This window comes from Nicotiana tabacum, chromosome 1, assembly GCF_000715075.1.
Source record: "Nicotiana tabacum cultivar K326 chromosome 1, ASM71507v2, whole genome shotgun sequence".
Classification (NCBI taxonomy): domain Eukaryota; kingdom Viridiplantae; phylum Streptophyta; class Magnoliopsida; order Solanales; family Solanaceae; genus Nicotiana; species Nicotiana tabacum.
The window spans coordinates 128,005,812-128,027,411 of record NC_134080.1 but is presented as its reverse complement, the minus strand read 5'-3'; the positions used below and the strand labels follow the sequence as shown (position 1 = coordinate 128,027,411).

Genomic DNA, 21,600 nt, shown 5'->3' with positions numbered 1-21,600 from the left:
CTGGATTGGGGCGGGTATTGGGCTGATTTTTTGGGTAAGAACTGGGCTGTGGCCAATTTGGCCCGGTCCGGTTCCCATTTTGTTTCTTTTTCTTCTTTTTCTTTTATTTCCTAATTAATAAAACCAAAATTCTAAATTGAATTATAAACCAAATTAAAAATACTAATTAATTCCTAATAACAATTATCACACACAATACCAACTAAAATAAAATCACACAATTGGAGATTAAATGCAAAGTACATATTTTTGTGATTTTCATTCTCGCAAATCCAAATATTGTTTAATTAATTCCTAATCATAAAATTAAATCCTAAATGTACATGCAACACATATTTTTGTATCTTTCTTAATTAAAGTAAAAAATAAACATGCACAGACAAGTACAAATAAATAACAAGCAACACAAAACTATTTTATTTTGAATTTTTTGGAGTAGTTCTTGTAGGGCAAAAATCACGTGCTCACACTCCTAACCCTGAAATCACCTAACGGAGCTAACAGAACAATCATATTTCCATTTCGAGGTCGTTTTCATACTGTTCTGACTACGGTCAACTTTCCAACACTTAAGCTCTCATTTAGGGACTAAGTGTCCCAAAACTCTCGGAAACTCAAAACCGAACGTCCTGTCAAACCCAAAATAGCAGAAATAAACATGGGGGAAGCAGTTAATAGGGGATCAAGGCATTAATACTAAAAATGACAGGCCGGGTCGTTACAAATATTAATAGAAATGTTATTAAATATTTGTTTTAATAACAGAATATTAATATTAAATCCAATCCATTTTTCTGTTTTGATAAAAAAAAATTAACTACCATCTTCAATTTTTCCTCTTTATTGTTGAGTAAATAGCCATTTATGTAATGACATTTATGCTGTGGCCGTTTTGCAGAAACAACCATTCTGAAGAGTTGCACCTCTTCAGATTTCAGCCCAACTTTGGCTATAAATACAACACTATTCTGCGCAAAATTTCACTATGATTTTCTGAGTTTCTGCTCCTTCTTCTGCATAGTTTAAACATCAAACAAAGCAAAAGTAAGTGTGATTTGCTACCGAACTTTGTGTTCGCTAAAACACTAGGGTTTGAAGTACTACTACACTAGTGTGTAATTCGTTCTATCCTGGGAGGAAATAATCCATAACCTTGTGTACTAGGAGGGGATTAAATTCCTTAAGGAAACACTGTAAATTTAGTAGGCTCGAATTGATTTTCTGTTATTTCGTTGTTCACTTCTGTTTGTGTTCAATTATGTTTATGTTCATTTATATTTCCAGAATTATTTTACAAATACAGTTTACTAACAAGCTTAAGGAATTTAACTGTTTTCTGTATTTGTACTCACTATTTCTGGAGAGTAAAACCTTTGTGGTTTTGTACTCTATTGGATATTAAAATCTACGTAATTTTAACGTTTGTGTCATTCTTTTACAGAAATGACTAATGATAACAAAAACCAAGCTATTCCTATGGTGACTTAAATGCCTCAACGAGCCAAACAACACCGGCAGCGTTGGCACCGACGGAGAAACCCGAAAAATTTTTCGGGATTGATTTCAAGTGCTGGCAGCAAAAGGTGTTCTTCTATTTAACTACTCTAAGACTCCAGAAGTTCATCAAGGAAGATGTTCCTGTGCTGTCCGATTAAACTCCGGAAACTGAACGCTTTCTCATGATTGAGGCGTGGAAGCATTCAGATTTTTTGTGCAAGAATTATATTCTAAGCGGACTGGAGGATGCTTTGTATAACGTCTACAGTGGCGTGGAAACGTCAAAGGAACTGTGGACTGTGCTTGAAAAGAAATACAAAACCGAAGTTGCCGGGTTGAAAAAGTTTATTGTTGCTAAGTTTTTGGACTACAAAATGGTAGATAGCAAATCTGTTATCTCCTTGCTGAAGGTATAAATCAAATTAATATTGATGTTGAAAGTAGTAACCTTAGTATTTTTACTAACAGAAATTTCATTGAAGATCTTGTCATCAATGAAGCATTCCAAGTAGCAGCGATGATTGAGAAGTTGCCTCCTTTATGGAAGGACTTCAAAAACCACTTGAAACACAAACGCAAGGAGATGTCCCTTGAAGATCTCATTGTTCAGTTAAGAATCGAAGAGGACAACAAAGCTGCTAAAAAGAGAGGCCGTGGAAACTTAACAATAATGGGAGCAAATATTGTTGAAGAGAACAAAAAGAGGAAGAAGGCTTCTGGACCAAAATACAACCCAAGAAAGAAGCGATTCAGTGGAAACTGCTACAACTGTGGAAAAATCGGACACAAATCTACGGAGTGTCGTGCTCCAAAAAAAGACAAGAAGAAGGGTCAAGCAAACATGGTTGAAAAGCATGATGATGTTGATGACTTATGTGTCATGCTTTCCGAATGCAACTTGTTGGGCAATCCTAAAGAGTGGTAGATTGATTCTGGAGCCACTCGCCATGTTTGTGCTGTTAAAGAAGCTTTTGCTACTTATGCTCCTGTTGGACCCGATGAGACGATTTCTATGGGAAATGCTGCAAAGGCCAAGATTGAAGGATGTGGGAAGATATTTCTCAAAATGACTTCCGGCAAAGTGGTGACTTTGAACGACGTCCTTCATGTTCCTGAGATTAGGAAGAATTTATAGTCTCTATTGGACTTCTTGTTAAGAATGGTTTTAAATATGTTTGTGTTTCCGATAAGGTTGTAATAAGTAAGAATGAAATGTTTGTAGGAAAATGTTACCTCACTGAGGGCCTTTTCAAGCTGAATGTAATGGTTGTTGAAAATAATAATAAAATTTCAGCTTCGTCTTACTTACTTGAGTCAAATGAATTATGACATAAACATTTGGGTCATGTTAATCATAAAACCTTGCAGAAAATGATTAATTTGGAAGTATTGACTAAGTTTGAATGTGACAAATCAAAATGTCAAGTATGTGTGGAATCTAAGTATGTTAAGCATCCTTATAAGTCAGTTTGAAAGGAATTCAAATCCTTTAGACTTAATTCACACAGATATTTATGACATGAAGTCAATACCATCTCGTGGTGAAAAGAAGTATTTCATAACTTTTATTGACGATAGTACTCGATATTGCTATGTTTACTTACTTAATAGTAAAGATGAAGCAATAGACACATTCAAGCAATACAAAAATGAAGTTGAAACGCAACTTAACAAGAAAATCAAAATGATAAGAAGTGATAGGGGTGGTGAATATGAATCTCCTTTTGAACAAATATGTTTAGAATATGGAATTATTCATCAAACAACAGCCCCTTACACGTCCCAATCCAATGGGATTGCAGAAAGAAATAATCGTTCATTAAAGGAGATGATGAACGCATTATTGATAAGTTTTGGTTTGCCGTAGAACTTATGGGGGGAAGCCGTTATTACGGCTAGCCAAATACTAAATCGAGTACCCCATAGCAAAACACAATCCATTCCATATGAAAAAAGGAAAGGAAGGAAGCCCAACTTGAATTATTTTAAAGTGTGGGGGCGTTTGGCAAAAGTGAAAGTTCCTAAACCCAAAAGGGTAAAAATAGGACCGAAAACCGTTGATTATGTTTTCATAGGATATGCGACTAATAGTAAAGCATGTCGATTTCTGGTTCATAAATCAGAAAATCCCGATATTCATAATAATACGGTTATAGAATCAGATAATGTTGAGTTCTTTGAAAATATATATCCAAATAAAAAGGAATGTGAGTCGATTGGTGCAGGATCTAAATGACCTTGGGAAGAAACAAAAGAATGTACACTTAACCAGGAGGATCCAAGACGTAGTAAACGTCAAAGAATGTCTACTTCATTTGAACCAGATTTTGTGACTTTCTTATTGGAAAATGAGCCTCAAACATTTAAAGAATCTATGTCTTCTTCGGAATCATTGTTATTGAAAGAGGTAGTCAATAGTAAAATAGAATCCATATTAATCAACCATACATGGGAATTGGTTGATCTTCCTCCTGGAAATAAACTGTTGGGTTCTAAATAGATCTTTAAGAGGAAAATGAAAGATGGTGGCACTATTGACAAATATAAGGCTATACTTGTGGTCAAAAGGTATAGACAATGAGAAAGTCTTGACTACTTTGATACATGCTCTCCAGTTACAAGAATTATGTCTATACGAACGTTAGTAGCGTTAGCTGCAGTTTATGGTCTTGAAATTCATCAAATGGATGTAAATACGGCCTTCTTAAATGGAGAGTTGGAGGAAGAAATCTACATGGAACAACCTAAAGGGTTTGTGGTTCCAGGTAAAGAAGAGAAGGTTTATAGACTTGTTAAGTCCCTTTATAGATTAAAACAAGAACCCAAACAATGGCATGCAAAATTTGACCAAACAATGTTATCAAATGGATTTAAGATAAATGAATGTGATAAATGTGTGTACATTAAAAATGTTCCAAATAACATAGTCATTGTTTGCTTATATGTGGATGATATGCTCATAATGAGTAATGTCACTGCTAATATAAATGCTACTAAGCGTATGCTAACTAGCAAGTTTGATATGAAAGACTTGGGAGTTGCTGATTTAATTCTGGGAATTAATATCAATAAGACTTCTCAAAGTCTGGCAATGTCACAATCTCATTATATTAAGACAATACTTGAAAAATTCAAGCACTTGGGCTTTAAAGTTGCAAAGACTCCAATTGATGTGAATCTTGTATTATCAAAGAACAAAGGACAAAGTATATCACAATTGGATTATGCTCGTGTGTTAGGTTGCTTAATGTAGATCATGAATTGTACACAACTAGAAATAGCTTGTGCTATAAGTAAATTGAGTCGATATACGAGCAATCCAGGCCAATCTTATTGGATGACAATGAAACGAGTTTTGGGATATTTAGAACATACCCAGGGCTTTGCTTTGCACTACAGTAAATATCCTGCAGTGATAGAGAGATACTGTGATGCAAATTGGATCACCGGTTCAACTAATTTTAAGTCCACAAGTGGATATGTATTCTTTATTGGTAGAGGAGCGGTATCTTGGAAGTCATCCAAACAAACTTGTATTGCCTGCTCTACAATGGAGGCTGAGTTCATAGCCTTGGATAAAGCCGGTGAAGAAGCTGAATGGCTCCGGAATTTCTTGGAAGATATTCCATTTTGGCCCAAACCGTTGGCACCAATATGCATACATTGCGATAGTCAAGCTGGTAATTGGAAGGGCTGGGAGCGTTATGTATAATATTAAATCTCGTCATATACGACGAAGACATAAAACCGTTAGACAATTACTCTCTAGAGGAATTATCACGATTGACTATGTAAAGTCAAGTGATAATGTGTCGGATCCACTTACAAAAGGCCTAACTAGAGAGGTAGTTGATCAAGGGGAATGAGACTATGGCCGAGAACAAGTCATAGTGGCGGTAACTCTACCTAGAAGACTGGAGATCCCAAGATCTAGGTTCAAGCAGATCAAACAAAGTCATTAATGACGGTTCAACATTGTCAACTAAACTTTTGGTCCATTCTTGTGATGAGACAATGTTTAGTACCAAGGATAAAACATTAAGGCTTTTTAATGATTTCTAGTTTTGATACGGGGTATATCAAATAGTGTATCTAGGGGATGACACGTTTAGGAATCACCTATGTAAATATGAAGTGTTAGCCACTTCAAGGAGAACTTTGTAAGGTCAATTCTCTATGGACTTATGAAATCGGGCGGTGTTCATGGCTGAAACGAACACAACAATGAGAACCAAAGACGGTTAAGGGTTGGTTGTGTGACTTGTAGTTGTCTAGGTATACACCAAAGTTCGACGGTTCAAAGATATCAAATCTACCGATTGATCGAGTATATCCGACATAAGTTCACTACGAAAAGTTCAAAGGGAAACCTACTTATCTAGATGCAATTAATCCTTACTTGCGAATCACACAGTTTTTCATGAATACTTCCGTGATATAACCATTCCTCATTCACGTGGGGGATTGTTGTGTTTTTTATGTATTTAATTAATATATTAAATACTTAAAAAAGGGTGAATGGGAAATGGAGGGAAATAAAAATTTTGAGTGAAATTTTAAATTTTCCCCTTGGTAAATGGACATTGTCCCATATTGGAAGAGGAATAGGTTTTTTTATGGGTATATAAGCAATTGCTCTTCTTTTAGCTCTTAAAGAGTTGAGAAGAAGGCAAGCCTCGCACCGCCGTCGTTGTTCGCTCGACTCGGCTTCGGTTTCAGCCTCGGATTCGGATTCGGTCAAATGATCGATTGATTGATTAACTTTTTGGACCAAATTTATTTGTTAATAGTAAAATATTAACAGAAATATTATTAAATATTTATTTTAATAACAGAATATTAATATTAAATCCAATCCGTTTTTCTGTCTTGGTAACAGAAAATTAACTACCCTCTTCAATTTTTCCTCTTTATTGTTGAGTAAATAGTCATTTATGTAATGACATTTATGCTGTGGCCGTTTTGCAGAAATAACAATTCTGAAGAGTTGCACCTCTTTAGATTTCAGCCCAACTTTGGCTATAAATACAACACTATTCTGCTCGGAATTTCACTACGATTTTCTGAGTTTCTCCTCCTCCTTCTTCTGCATAGTTTAAATATCAAACAAAGCAACAGTAAGTGTGATTTGCTACCGAACTTTGTGTTCGCTGAAACACTGGGGTTTGAAGTACCACTACACCAGTGTGTAATTCGTTCTATCCTGGAAGGAAATAATCCATAACCTTGGGTACTAGAAGGGGATTAAATTCCTTAATGAAACAATGTGAATTTAATATGCTCGAATTGGTTTTCCGTTATTTCGTTGTTCACTTCTATTTATGTTCATTTCTGTTTATGTTCATTTATATTTTCAGAATTATTTTACAAATACAGTTTACTAACAATAGATGCACTACGTGGCCTTTTGCGGAGGTTTTTGTTAAAAAAATGATAGATAAATACGTAAAAGAATACTTGTAAAGAAAATATGTGTAAAAGAATTTCGTGCAAATTTAAATGGTAAAGTATGTATAGTAAGACAAGAAAATTAAAAGTAGGTATAATTAGGCAGGCGCACTGCTTTATTTGGAAAAGTAAAGCAGGAAAACTAACAGAACTTTCTCTTCTTAAGGTCGAAAAATGGACACGAAATAAAAGAAAAAGTCGAAAAATAAACTTGTCTAAAAGAAAATCATTTTCTCTCCTCTTTTCCCCCCTTTTTCTTTTTGCTGGAAACTGACTTGCATTTCTCTTTTTTTCTTTCCTCTGTCCCAAAACAAATAATGAATATTAGAATTGGCCAAATACTTCCACTGTCAAATAAACTTCAATTTGATTTCTGACATCTGGCTTCACTCTTTCAAAATCAGATTACGTATTTTAAAAGTACATAAAAAAGTACCATTACAGTAATATTAGTTACCTTTTCTAACAATAATGAAGTGTATACAATGTATCGGCTTCAAATCTGGGAATATTGAGTTCGTTCGATTTGAAAAGTTAAATTTATTAGAAACTTCAAAAAGGAAAAAGTTGCTCTCTGCATGTGTCATTCTCCAAACTTTGAAGGGGTTAATGAAAAAATGCCACCTGAATGTATCATTCTCCCAATCAATCTATATAAGAGAATGTTGTCAAAATAGCACAAGAAACAACAACTGATAAATAGATGATAATACTGAATGTAGAATATTAGTATTCAACTTTAATAGTTTGAGATTAATTTTTAAGAAAGAAAATCTTGTTGGGTGGATTATTTATCAGATACGATTAATATAATCTGCACCAAATCTCTTATATGCTTACACCAAATCTCAACGAGTTTTCAACGACAATTTTTTTGGTCGAATTAGCCCAACTCGGATGGTAGAGCGACGAAATACTGCAGTGTTCCAGGTTTGATTAACGAAATTTGTCTTTGGACAAAACAAGGGCTCCTCAATTTATACAACTCAATTTATCTGGCAAAGTATTTTAGATGAATTAAATGACAACTCCTAAGGCAAATTTAATCAAATTGAATCTGGCACCAAGGCAGTCAAATTTTAACACTCCTAAAGCTAATTTAATCTATATAGAATTAAGGAAGTTCAATTAAATCCTAAATTAAATTGTGGTAATAGGGGGAATATTAATTATATGTAAACTACTGAATCTCTTTGACATAAGAGAAGCTTTTCGCATAGTAATAATCGGGTTCATTAAATTTCAGGCCATAACTTTAAATCATAGGTATATCAATTTAATTTTTTTAATCTCCTTACGTTTCTGACTCCGTCATTGCCTCTTGGAGCTTTGGAATGGAGAAACCCATGGTAGGCATTGATAGCGAACCCTTTCCACTTATTGCATCATATATATATATATATATATATATAGCATGAATCCAAATTACTTAACGGTTAAGGCGAGACCAACATGGGCCACTGATGTTTTCGCTTTTAGTTGCTTCCGGACAACGTAGGCAGAAAGCTTCCGCACAATGCTTTGCTGTGGCTTTCTACTGCTTCTTTCTCCGTAGTGTCACTTTTTTTTTTTCTATTATACATACCAAAAAGGTGTCTATTACGTAGCAAACTTCAAAATATTTTCTTACTTCTTGATTAAGGTGAGATCTTCCTTTTTTCACTTTTTTTTTTATCATTGGAATATAAAAGTAGATTTTCAATTTGATTATTGAAGATATAATCTAGGTACTACTTGTTGGTCTAAATACTACAGTAGTTCTATTATTTGTATGAAAATATTTTATATTTTTTTAAAAAAAATCTGAAGTCATTTATTTTTGTCTTTTAACTTTGCTCTTACTGCTCCAATAATGTGTCAACTGTATGACATGTTCAAAGTAGAAAACAGACATAATCTAAACAAATACTTATATGATTTAGAGTATTAATATATTTCTTAATTAAATAATGTGTAAAAAAATTTAAAAGACATAGTTAAACATCTGTTACGTTGTTAATCCTTTCTAAAGAAGAAACAAGTAGTGAATATAAAAAGTAAGTTGTAGACAGTTGGATAGAGCATATTGTATTGTTTTCTCGAGGTCGAGGCAGAATATTGATGATTACTTCTTCCAAGAATCTAATTGTATCCAGAAAAAAGGATATCTTGTGAGTACAAAAAAAGGTATGCAAATCAAGATCGAGGAGAAGGACAAGCCTTAGCTTATTTTTCCATAAAATTGAATCTAAGTGAATAATTAGACAAAATACCTAGTTGAATTCCAGTGAATCATTTGGATTTCGTGCTGCATCTCGGGTATATTGTCGTTCCATTTAACGGAAACTTGAGCTGACAATTAAGATGCAGCCAGAACTTCACAGAACCAAGCAACCCTACTCTCCACCTTGTTCTTGTATTCCCTCTTATATCAAAAACCACTTGATTCCGCCTTAAGAAAAGCTCAGCAACCTCTCCTTCTTCCGGCGTCAATGGAATCGACGATGATTCAACAGGATAATACATATACTTGGAGCTGTTTGCAGGGACATCAAAAGGGTCAGCATTTAAATAAGCCACTTTAACACCATGGAAGCTAAGTGTGTAACTCGTCTCATAGAAACTTGCATGGGCTCTTGAATTGTCATTCTCAGCTTTGATAATAATTGAGACTCTGAGAGTGAGAACACTGGCCATGTCATAGGAAAATCTATCTAAATTGGCACTTGCTACGCTCATTTGAGGGACTTTTGGTCGAATGACCATGTAGCCAATGAAGACGACCATGCCAGTGATGATAACGGCTACGGTTAAGATGGTGCAGATTATGGCTGCACACCAAATTAACGGATTGGTGCGTCGTTCTGGTCCTAGAACTGGCTTTGGCATTGGAAATGGTAACTTTTATTAGTTGAACGACAGTCCTTTCACTTAGCACCGTCAAATCACTAAGGCCGGTTCCTGCTCGACAAGTAGGGCGCTGATTGATAGAGGTGATAGGTAGCCAGAGAGTGACAACATCCGGAGGAGTTCAAAGGGGTTTTTGTTTTTTTCCAGATGGAGGAGGTTTTTTAGAAGGTATGAGGAGGAGGTGGTAGCTAGGTTCTTGTTTTGAGGTACTTGGCTTTAATTGTTGGGTAAGGTTTAAGTATCTTCCTTTCCTAGGGATAAAGCTACCTCCACTAAACTTCTGCTTCATGACTTCTACTATTAAGGAATCAAAATGCTCTCTTTACTCTTAAAGAAAGTGAAAATACCAAACTTCCAAACAATTAATATGGGGATTTTATACCGCAAAATCAACCTTTTCTTACTTTTTGCTCTGAATAGCACCTCAACAATGATGAAAATATAGGCTCCGTCCGTCTTACTTTATCTGTCATATTTCTTTATAATATGTCTTTTAAGAAAATATTAATTTGAAAGAGTTTTAGTTATTTTACCCTTATTTGTCTTAATATATAATCTCTCGTAGATGAGTATTTACTCTATACATGTGCTATCTCCATCTTCAATAACACTTACTATCAAGGGTAAATGAAAAAAATTAATTAATTTTGTCTATGAACTTCTAAAATAACAAATAATTTGAGACAATTATTTTAGAAATTACGACAAAATATTTGAGACGGACGGAGTATATTTTTAAATATGCAATTAGGGTGGGGTTTATAATTTAGTATAGTGGAAGTATACGATAAGAAGGTATAATAAGTATGGAGTATATTGGAGATGGTAGGAAAACGAGACAGTGAGATTTGAACTCACATACTTCCTCCGTCCCAATTTATGTGCCACACAATATCTACGGTTTACTTTAGACCATAATTTTTAAAAATTTCCTTTCTTTCTTAAATTTTCTGTCCAATCAAATATTGTCACATACATTGAGAAAAAGCTTCTAAGGCAATTTTTTGGCGACTCGTAGGGCAAACGAGAGAGTACATCAGGCATGGCCAATATAGCCAGCGGCCAGCCGTTTTCCATGGCTGGACCCCCTGTTACCATCCATACACCCCACTTAACCTTATCTCCAATCCAAATACTAACCAAAATTATGTCTTTTACTAAAATCAGTCACTGATCCCATACAAATCTTACCCACGATCCTTATACGACCTATCGAATATCCTCAAGGCGATCCCATTGTATAGTGCAAGAAACATGAGGTGCAACAGTCTATCATCAGCCAAAACCTACAATACGCGGTTCTTGGCAAGTTTTTTTATGGTAAACCTTATGTTGGCCCAAGTGAAGTTTGTTTTGATTATTGACAAAGGAACTTAAGCATGAACCAAGTCCATCCACAGTGTACACAGACACAGGTAGATTCAAACATAAGGGATGCGCGTTAGGAAGAAAAGCTTAAGTTGTTATATCTGATATCTCCTGATCAAAAAAGTTGTATAATTGATAAGGAGAAAGACTCCTTACTCAAAGAGAACACTATCCAAGATAAGGAAGGAGTTAGAAGTAGAAGTTAACTAGAACTCTTCTACCAAGGAAGAGTATAGCATTGGAACTCTAGTTATTTCATATTCTACTAACTCTATAAATTGCAGGATGTTCTCACTTTACTGGTACGTATAAAATCTGAAATTAAACGTGAGTTGAGAGCAAAATAGCAAGGCATTTTGCAAGCAATTATTGTGTGATTCAAGTGTGCGAACCTGAAGCTACACGAACCAAATAGAAGAATAAGTTCCAAGTGTGTGTCTTTTATTCTAGTTTCATTGTAGTAGGTGGTTTTCAAATTGTACCTTTCAGCTTTATCTAGAAGCAATTGTATTAGGTACTCTGAATATTCAAGTTAGAGTTAACTTGAAGTTATCGCAACAGTTAGAGACTGGTTGCTACAACGGGATTAGAGGTAATCCTTAGGTTTACAAAGAGTTTTTGTACATGCTATTTTGGCTCCGTAATTTAGTGAAATGTTGGGAAAAATCCTACTGAGTAGAAGGTCGTGGTTTTTTAACCTTTTGATCTGGGTATTTTCCATGTAAAAATACTTGTGTTCTTTACTTTCCGCATTTATTATTTCCGCAATAGTAGTTTAAGGAGCACATGGAAGAACCGAGTCCTTCTACAATCTGTGCACGTGAAAATTATATACCACTCAAATCACCCCCTCCCCCTCTTGTGTGGCATTTAAGTATAAAATATCAATTGATATTAGAGCGGGTTATCCTTGAAGAGGATTACACATTAGGAAAAGATCAACATGAGTACACCACTTGAAAACTGGGAAAGGCAATTCACTACTAGTCCACCACTCTTTAATGGCTAGTACTACTCTTGGTGGAACAATAGGATAAGAGATCGCATTATAGGAGAGGATTATGAGCTATGGGATATTGTCACCGATGGACCATTGGCTACCTTGAAGAAAAATGCTGAAGGAGTAGATATGACAGAAACAAGAGCTTATTGCACTGTTGAGGACTTGAAGAAGTGGGAGAAGAATGCTAAAGCCAAGAAATGGCTTATTTATGGACTTGGTCCATATGGGTACAGCAGAATCCAAGGCTATACCACTGTAAAGAAAATATGGGACACACTGCAAGTGGCTCATAAAGGAACACCTCAGGTGAGGAGATCCAGATGAACTCTACTATACTCTCAATATGAGAGCTTTGCTATGAATGAAAGAGAAATCATTCAAGAAATGTACATTAGGTTCACTACACTGATAAATGAGCTGAAATCTCTTGGAAGGATTATTCCTGAAGAAGAAAGGGTCGAAAAGATATTGACTAGAGTTTTGCCCATCACTTGGGAGAGCATAATCATTGTCATCAAGAAATCAAAGAATATTGCCACTCTCCCACTGGATGAATTGACTGGAAATCTTACTGCCTATGAAATTAGGAGACAGACCATGAAGATGGATATACCTAAGAAGGAAAGGAGTTTGGCTCTCAGAATCACTGAAGGTTCTGATCTAGAAGATGATGAAATGGCCATGAGCACCATAGACTTCAAGAAGTACCTAAGGAGGGGAAAGGGTTCTTCAAGAAGTAGTAGCTACAATAAATCAAAAGCTCCTGAGAAATAAAGCAATGATGGTTGCTACAAGTGTGGAAAGACTGATCATCACATCAAGAACTGTTCTTTGTGGGAAATTGAGTGTAAGAAGGAAAGAGCTGAACAAAGGAACAGGAAGAAGGAACAGGTTCAACCCAAGAAAAGCAACAACAAAGGATCAACAAAGACTATGGTCGCTGCTTGGGGAGATAGCTTAGATGAAAGCTCAGATGATGACGATGATGATGAATGAGCACTTATAGCTATTGGAGAATATGATGAAGAAGCTGAGTTAAATGTTTCTCATCTCAAAGACAAGATTAAATTTTGTCTAAGGAAAGGTTATCTGAGTTGCTCCTAGAGCTAATTGATGAATCTGAGGATGTAAACAATAAAAAAGAACAACTATCAAAAGAGTGTATAGTTTTAAAAGCTAAGTGCAAAACCTGGAACATAGGGCTAGTGAATTAACTGGAAGTGAAAATGCTGTGTTGAAGAACCAGGTTCATGAACTTGACACAACTGTCCTAGAACTTAGATCTGAAAATCTAAAATTGAAATTAGGAACAGGTAAAAAGATAGTTGATCGCACACAACTCACTTTAGAAGAAAGTATAGGAAAAATGAAAGATGAGTTGTATAAAAGAGGATGAGCAGATAAGAATACTAAAAGAGGATCTAAGAAAGGCCAAGCATGGGCTAGACAGAACTTTTAAATGAAACAGGTCATCCAATGCACTTTTATGGCTACATGAACACCATAATAGCAACAAGAGAGGACTTAGCTTTGGGAACCCTTCACCTAAGTGGGATCCCAAAAGCAAGTATGTTACACTTCCTGAGAATAAAATTTGAACACACTGTGGTAAAATTGATCACTATAAAAGTGAATGCACTGCAAAAAAAAAAGGCTAGTCAAAAGAACAAAGAATTTGTTCAAGGAAAAAATAGGCTACCACACTAGGCTAAAACAAAATTAATTCATCCTTTTGCCTATAGAAAGGGATCCAAACTAGTTTTGGTTCTAAGGCTAACCCTTGATTTCCTTTTGTAGGAAAGTGAAGGGAAGCAGCCAAATATGGTACATGGATAACGGATGCTCAAATCATATAACAGGAAGCAAGAACCAGTTCCTTTCAATTGAGGACATTAAGGGAAGTAATGCCCCCTTCGGAAATGGGAAGAAAGGTGAGATCATTGAGATTGGCAAGGTAGGTAAGACCGACTCTCACTCTATTGAAAATGTCTACCTGATTGATGGACTGAATTACAATCTAATAAGTGTATCAAAATTGTATGATAGAGGTAACATGGTTGCATTCACCTCTAAAAAATGCTTTGTGATTAATCTTATCACTGACAAGATAGTTTTGAAGGGAAAAAGAGTGAACAACATATATATTGTGGATCTGTCAACACTCTCAAAAAATGAAATCACTTGTTTAAGTGTATTGGATAATGATCTCCTCCTTTGGCACAAAAGACTTGGATATGCCAGTCTAAGCCAACTCAATAAAATAGTCTCCAAGGACTTGGTGATAGGACTGCCTAACATTAAGTTCAAGGAAGATAAAGTTTGTGAGTCTTGTACAAAGGAGAAGCAGGTAAGATCCTCTTTCAAAAGTAAGAAAATGGTAAGTACCGCCAAAACAATAGAATTGGTCCATATGGATCTTTGTAGACCAATGAGAACATTGAGCAGAAGTGGTAAGAGATATGTTATGGTGCTTGTTGATGATTACTCTAGGTTTACCTGGACATTGTTTCTAACATCTAAAGATGAAACATTTGACATGTTCACTTCTTTTGTTATAAAAACTCAAAAACAACTAGGTAATCAACTTGCATCAATTAGGTTTGATCATGGTACTGAATTTGAAAATTCTAAATTTGCTGAATTTTGTGATGAGCATGGCATAGATCACAATTTTTCTGCTCCTAGGACTCCACAACAAAATGGAGTAGTTGAAATAAAGAATAGGACATTCGAAGAAATGGCTAAGACTATGCTTCTTTCTAGTACACTGTCCCATAGTTTCTGGGCATAAGCTATGAACACTGCATGTTACATCAGAAATAGGTGCATGACCAGACCTCTTGCCAAGAATACTCCCTATGAATTACTTAAAGAGAGAAAGCCAAATATATTCCATATTAGGGCATTTGGATGCAAGTGCTGTGTGCACAATAATGATAAAGACTCGCTGGGCAAGTTTGATCCCAGAAGTAATGAGGGAGTATTCTTGGGATATTCTTCACATAGTAACGCTTATAAGAGCTATAACAAAAGAACTATGTGTATAAAAGAAAGTGTACACATGGTTCTTGATAAAATTAACATTCTTTCCGAGAGGCAGGAACATGAAGATGAACCAAGCGGTCTGGTAAGAAACTCAAATGAAACCATAGCCCAAACTGAAGCTGCACCAGAGGAAGGAACAAGTGATGGAACAGGTTGTTCTTCTACCTAGGGCAACTTGACAGGGGGAACTGAACAAAGAAGAACTGATCCTCAAACCTTGAGGGAACATGTCCATGAACCTGTTCCTCAGTAACAAAACACTTGTGAGCACCTAATTTTTGCCCGACATAGGAAATTACTCCTAAAAAGTCAAAAAATAATTTTAATCACTTTTATAGAATTTTAGGACTTTTTCTTGCATTTATTTGCATTGTTCATGCATATTCAGAGTTGTTATAAACTATAGAAAATCATAAAATATTTAATTCTTCATCTGTTACATTTTAGACTTTAATTGCATTGTTAGCATCTAGTTGCATATTAATTGCATTACTAAAATATAAACTTCCAAAAATACTTTAGATATTTCTTGCATAACATTTTGCAATGATAATTTAGGATTAGGTAAATTAGATTGAATAAGTTAATTATGCAAAAAATGGGATTTAAATTAAATTTTGAGCCTAAAAATGGCTAATTTTGCAAAAAAAGAGCAAATAAAGAAAGAAAGGAAAAGGATCATGCCGAATTGGGCCATCTCCAGCAGCCCAACTTTTGCTCCAATTTCGCCTGCCCGACCCACCAGCCCATTACCAACCAGACCCCCTTTCCTTAAAGACTCACTCTCCAAAATCCTATAGGAGGAAGGAACAGAACATATCAGATTTTCCCCAACCCTAGAGGCGTTTTTCCACCATCTCCAAAAGAGAACCCTTCCCCATTTTTAGAAACCAGCGACTCTCCCTCCGTCACTCAGATAAAAAACAGAGAAAAACTCTTCTCCCGTACGAAAAACTTTGCCACCCAATTCATCTTCTCCAAAAATCGGACAAACCTTACTCTTTCTCTTCTAAAAATCAGTCGATACACACGCAGCTAAAGGCTCGCACACGAGAAGCACTCAGCTTAGAGCTAGAAACAAAAAACTTTCAAAAATTCAAAAACTCAAAAAAAAAAAGATCTGAAAACAAGCTTTGGGGAACGATTTTTTTTTTTTGGTTTTAAAGGTTGCCGAAGGTTGTTGAATTTGTTGCTTCTACGTTTTGCTGAGTTCCATTTGGGTTGGCTTCTGCTCTTTAGTTGGTTTGTTCAAGTTTTTCTTTATTTGCCCAGGTTAGTTTGAAACTCCTCTATATTATGCTTTAGTAAATGATTAAACAGTTGAGTTCATGCCTAGTTTTGAGGATTTTTTGATTTCTGTTTTCTGTGTTATTTTCATGAAGCATGATGCCTCTTTGAATTAATTTGGTCCCTATTCTCCTGCTAAGAATGTTGCATTGGGTTATCCAATCATATAAGTTTAATTATATTTTTTTTAGTTGAGAATTGGTCGAATCTTCATTTAATTGTAGCAGATTGGCATAACTCTCCCTCTTTTTCTGTGATTCTGTTATTTAATGAAGTTTCCGTGGAAGCATATTTTAATTTTCAAATTTACTAGAAATTGTAGCTATAGTTTGATATTGAAAGTTGGGGTTTGAAAATAGTCATTGTAATATGAATATAGTTGTGATAATCACTTGAATTATTACCATAGTGACTCTTTAAATGGTTTGATTCCTATTAATTAAGCTCCGTTCATTATAGTGTCTTATTTTGATTCTTAAATTTGTAAACATTCTAGTGAACTAAAAGGTCCTAGGATTTTAACATTGTTGTCGTTTGAGAACAACAAGTTAGTACCACAAATTTGAACATGAAATGAGCTAGGAAAACTTAATGGAACCACTTGCATATTTCGGCCCAATTCATATAACTTCATAGTCAATAGACTTTGGCTAACTACCTTAGTTCCTTTCGGTAAAATCCTTTCCTTATCCCTGTTAAATTCCATGATCAATGGCCTCACAACAATCTCAAACAGAGGAAATAAACAATTCTCGAATATCGTAGTTTTCTTTAGGCACGATTAATAATGAATCATCACGGCTATGGGTACGGTTCTCGTCGCATGGTCGTGATACATAATTTCCAATTTTGAGTGCACATTTCATGTGACCCGACCACAACATCGAATATTAAAAAATAAACATGTTGTAGATCGTGGGTACGGTTCCCATGACGTGGTTTGCAATGTGTACCAAAACGACAAGTGTACGACAATCGTGACTTATTCCAGAAATAACTCCATAAATAAATAAAAGTGATTATAAAAGTTAAAAATGCACAATAGGTTTAAAACATGTAATAAATCAGATAATTAGGCCAATTAGTAATAGTTGAGCGACCATGCTAAAACCACAGAACCCGGGAATGCCTAACACCTTATTCCGGGTTAACAAAATTCCATACCCGGTCTTCTGTGTTCGCGGACAAAAAATAGAGTCAATTTTCTTCGATTTGGGATTTAAAATAAACCGGTGACTTGGGACACCATAAATTATTCCAAGTGGCGACTCTGAATTTAAATAAATAATCCCATTTCGATTTATGTCACTTCAATTGGAAAAAATCCCTATCCCCCTCGGGTAAAAAGGAGGTCTGACAGCTCTGGCAACTTTGCTGGAGATCGAACCCAGAATCTCTAGTTCAAGATTCAAGAATTCGAGCTTACAATAAACTGTTATACTTGGCTTTCGTTTATTATCTGATTTTTACTTGTTTGGGCCTAATATGCTAAATGTCGCTTTTTACCGCTTTGATATTGTTTGATCTATATATAAACTGTTACAAAACCCTTCTTTTCTCTGAGTCTTCTAAATCTTCTACGAAGTGCATGCTGGCATGACTTCTTTTCTATTAGTGTCATATCCTTAATTTAGAACGAGGTTCGGACAAGTTGCAAAGCTAGATGATCCTTTGGTTACCGGTATGCTGCCCCCTTCGGCTCAGTTGTCCGCTCGGGTAAGCCAGGTCTAGAACAATATACCCAGGTTTTAAACATAGAATAACACAGCCTCATGCCGGATCCCTAGTAGGAACGTTTGTTTGTATCACGTGCATTTGACTTTGGGGACGCAACACAGGGATTGGGTCCGTCTAAGACAGGTGTCCCCGAAATAAAAAGTGCATCCTGATGCATTTTACGTGCTACCTGTGCATCTGTTTGTCTCGGCTTGCATGTTGACCGGCTTCTAAAATAGGAAAAGAAAATTAAAAAAAAAGAAGATGAGAAAATAAAAAAAACAAGAGCGATAGGTAGGTATTAGAAAAATTTTGAAACTCTGTCGAAATTTTGAAAAAAGGAAAATAAGTTAATAGTTTCAAAAAGTCATGCTTTCCTGTTGCGTCAAAACTGACCAAACTACGCGAGTCTGATTCTCATCGGATGTGAGTTACGTAGGCAATCCTCATCGGTTCCGGCCCCAATTTTTAAAAATCCAAAAATATTTTCCTTAAATTCCTTCTTTAGAAGCATTTCCTTAGAAAATTCAAAAATAAATAAATCAGAAATCCGAAATATTTTTTTTCAAGTCCCTCTTTCGAAAATTAAGAGGCAACATCCAAAATCCAAAAATATTTTCTTTCTTTTAGAAGTAATTTTTCTTCTTCTTTAGAAGTCTTTCTTTCAAAAATTTTTTAAAAAAAAAACCAAAAATTCAAAAAATTAAAATCAAAATCCAAAAAAATATTTCCTTTCTTCTTTTAAAGCATTTTTACAAAAATTCCAAAACAAATACAAAAAAAAAAAAAAAATCAAAACTCAAAAAAATATTTTTCTTTTGCCTTAAAGCTTTCATGGTCTGAGTTTTATAAATAGTAAAAAAAAGAGTTAGCTTATTTACTCCGTTCTCGATCTTTTCGAACTACGCAAGATCTTATTCATGCGGCGTCATGATACATAAGCAATCCCCATTGGATTCGATCATAGCCATAAAATTAATTGAGTGAAAAATAAACTGAAAAAAGAAAAAGAAAAAGTGAGTGAAAAAGAAAAGAAAAGAGTGAAAAAAGAGAAAAAAAGAAATAGAAAAAGAAAAAAAAAGAGTGACAAAAAATAAAAGAGCGACAAAAACAAAAAAAAAAAAGAAGAAGAAAAGAGTGTGCCAAAAAATAAAAGAAAGACAGAAACGAAATGAAAAAAAATCAAGAGTGATTAAAGAGAGGCAGAAATAAAAGAAAAGAGGTACATACTGAAAAGGTTAGTTAACACCGAGATGAAACATGCAACTGTTCAACACATGGTAGAAGCGTTTAACTGTTAGATGTATTGCATCCAAGCGTGCGATTTCCTATATGTTAAATGTCTCAAAACTAACAAGGTTGTTATGTGAGCAAATTAGTCAGGTTCTGTTCAGGTGGTTGGCTTTGTTGGTATGCGGTGATGAACGTGCAACCTTGCATGCGTCCACAACATTATACATAAAACCAAGCTCCAAATCCCAGAAATTACCATCCTTACCAAGATCCATATAATCCCCAATCAAATGTTCCCCAGTACAATTCTTGCTCAAGAGAGCCTTTCAAAAGGAATCAGTTCACCCCTATTGGTGAATCATACTCGGGCTTCCAAAAGCTAGTCAGACGAGGTTTGCTGCAGCCAGTGGCCCCAAACCAGACAAACCCTGAATCCCCCTCGCACCGAGTTGATGCTAGATGTGAATAACACTCTGGAGCAGTGGGACACAGTACAAAGGACTGTTGGACCCTCAAAAGGACAACTGAAGATTTGATCGAAGCTGAAAGAATCGTTCTTCGGGACGAAGAGGTTCCTGATGTGACGAACAATCCGTTGCCTGCTTACAATGAGGAATTCAATCCAGTACTGAAGGCCATTGAAGCCATTACCGAGATAGAAGAAAAGCCAAAAACGGTCTCCAAGCCTGAAAGTTCCCAATCAGACATGAGTCTCGATAGCCAGTCTTGCTATCCTTTCTGTGTTCGGATTATTTCAGGATGTGATCCAGATGTTTTACTTTATTGTCTTACTTTTCAATATAAACCCTTCTATTTTTATAATTAAAAAAAATCATCAAAATTGAAAAAAAATCAAATGAAATTAATATTTCATCGTCCAGGAATTTCTCTTTTCTTAATCTTGTCACTTTTCTTATTCTCTTTTCAGTTATGTTAAATGCAGATTTCAATAACATGACATGCTTGCGGACTTCAAGCCCAGATCCTAAAACACTATTAGACCTCAAAATAATGAATCAAGAATTAGATCGCAATGAAGATAAGTTTAAGGAAATAAAACAAAGAGTTGGAACAGCTGAAGGAAAATTGGTTCCAGATCTGATAGGTCCATACATTGCAACGAGAGTGCTACCAAAAGAGAGTGTTGTACCTGGGAAACGTCGAAGGAAGTGTCCCATAAAAAACTATCAATATAGGTGCAGTCAAAAGGTACTGTGTTTGATCCTCTATACAACATTAATACTTCGATTGGAATGAAGGCTTTCTTTCTCACTATTCAAACACCGTTTACCCTTTTGTAAACCATTTGAGCCGGTTACTCTTCTTTGATTACCCTCTTTGGAACCTGAAAATGTTATTGAAAATAAAAAAATTGAAAAAATCAAATAAAAAATGAAAAGAAAAGAAAAAAGAAAAAAGAAAAGCAAAGAAAGATACAAAAAAGGGGAAGAAAAGACAAAGAAAATGAAATGAAAAATGAAAAAAAAGAGAGGAAAAGGAAAGGAAAAAGAAAGAGAAAACAAAACAAAACAGAAAAACAAAAAAAAATAAAAACAAAGTGCCTGAACTACGTTTGACTTGATTCCGAAAGGATACGTAGTCAGCCTCTCACTGGGATTCAGTCTCACCAAAATAAAAATTCAAATTCCCCAAAAGTGAAACTGGGGCAGCTGTTATAATGGTTCAACGACGGTTTCGCCTGAAGGGTTCCAAAGTTGTAATTCAGTCCAAATTCTTTTTACTCAAATCCTTTTCAAGTCCTTCCGATCAATCGACAAGAATGTTTAAAGAATTGGAGGATACAATCGCTTGTATTTGATACAATCAAAATGAGAGAAATAAAATGAGAGTCTTATGAGTTTAAACCCTCACGGCCACTGTAAAACGATGGTAAGTAGAGAAACTAAAATGAGAGAGTCTTGTTAGTAAAAACTGGCAAAGAGCACTACAAGGCGATGGTGAGAAGAGAAATAAGAGAGATCAGATCGTGAAAACCCACAAAGGGCACCACTGATCGAAAAAGAGGATCTTCAGTCACTGACATTGACGCAGTCCTGGGCAAGGTTTCTCGGTTTTGAGGCAAAAGCTGTGATGAATTTCTGAGAGTCATACGG

At 35.3% G+C, this 21,600-nt stretch overlaps 2 protein-coding genes across 2 annotated transcripts in view; one reads left to right on the top strand and one right to left on the bottom strand.

Moving 5' to 3' along the window:
- Window positions 1–9,042: 9,042 nt before the first annotated feature.
- LOC107828242 (NDR1/HIN1-like protein 12) lies at window positions 9,043–10,178 on the bottom strand. Its single transcript, XM_075256005.1, has one exon. It carries the CDS (start codon window positions 9,811–9,813, stop codon window positions 9,217–9,219), a length of 597 nt encoding a protein of 198 aa, XP_075112106.1. The 5' UTR covers window positions 9,814–10,178; the 3' UTR covers window positions 9,043–9,216.
- A 5,881-nt stretch (window positions 10,179–16,059) lies between these two features.
- The window catches only part of LOC107828241 (uncharacterized), a 31,144-nt gene continuing 25,603 nt past the window's right edge, over window positions 16,060–21,600 (top strand). The window contains exon 1 of the mRNA XM_075253405.1: window positions 16,060–16,522. The gene's annotated coding sequence lies outside the window, so the exon portion shown is untranslated. The remainder of the gene's footprint in view (window positions 16,523–21,600) is intronic.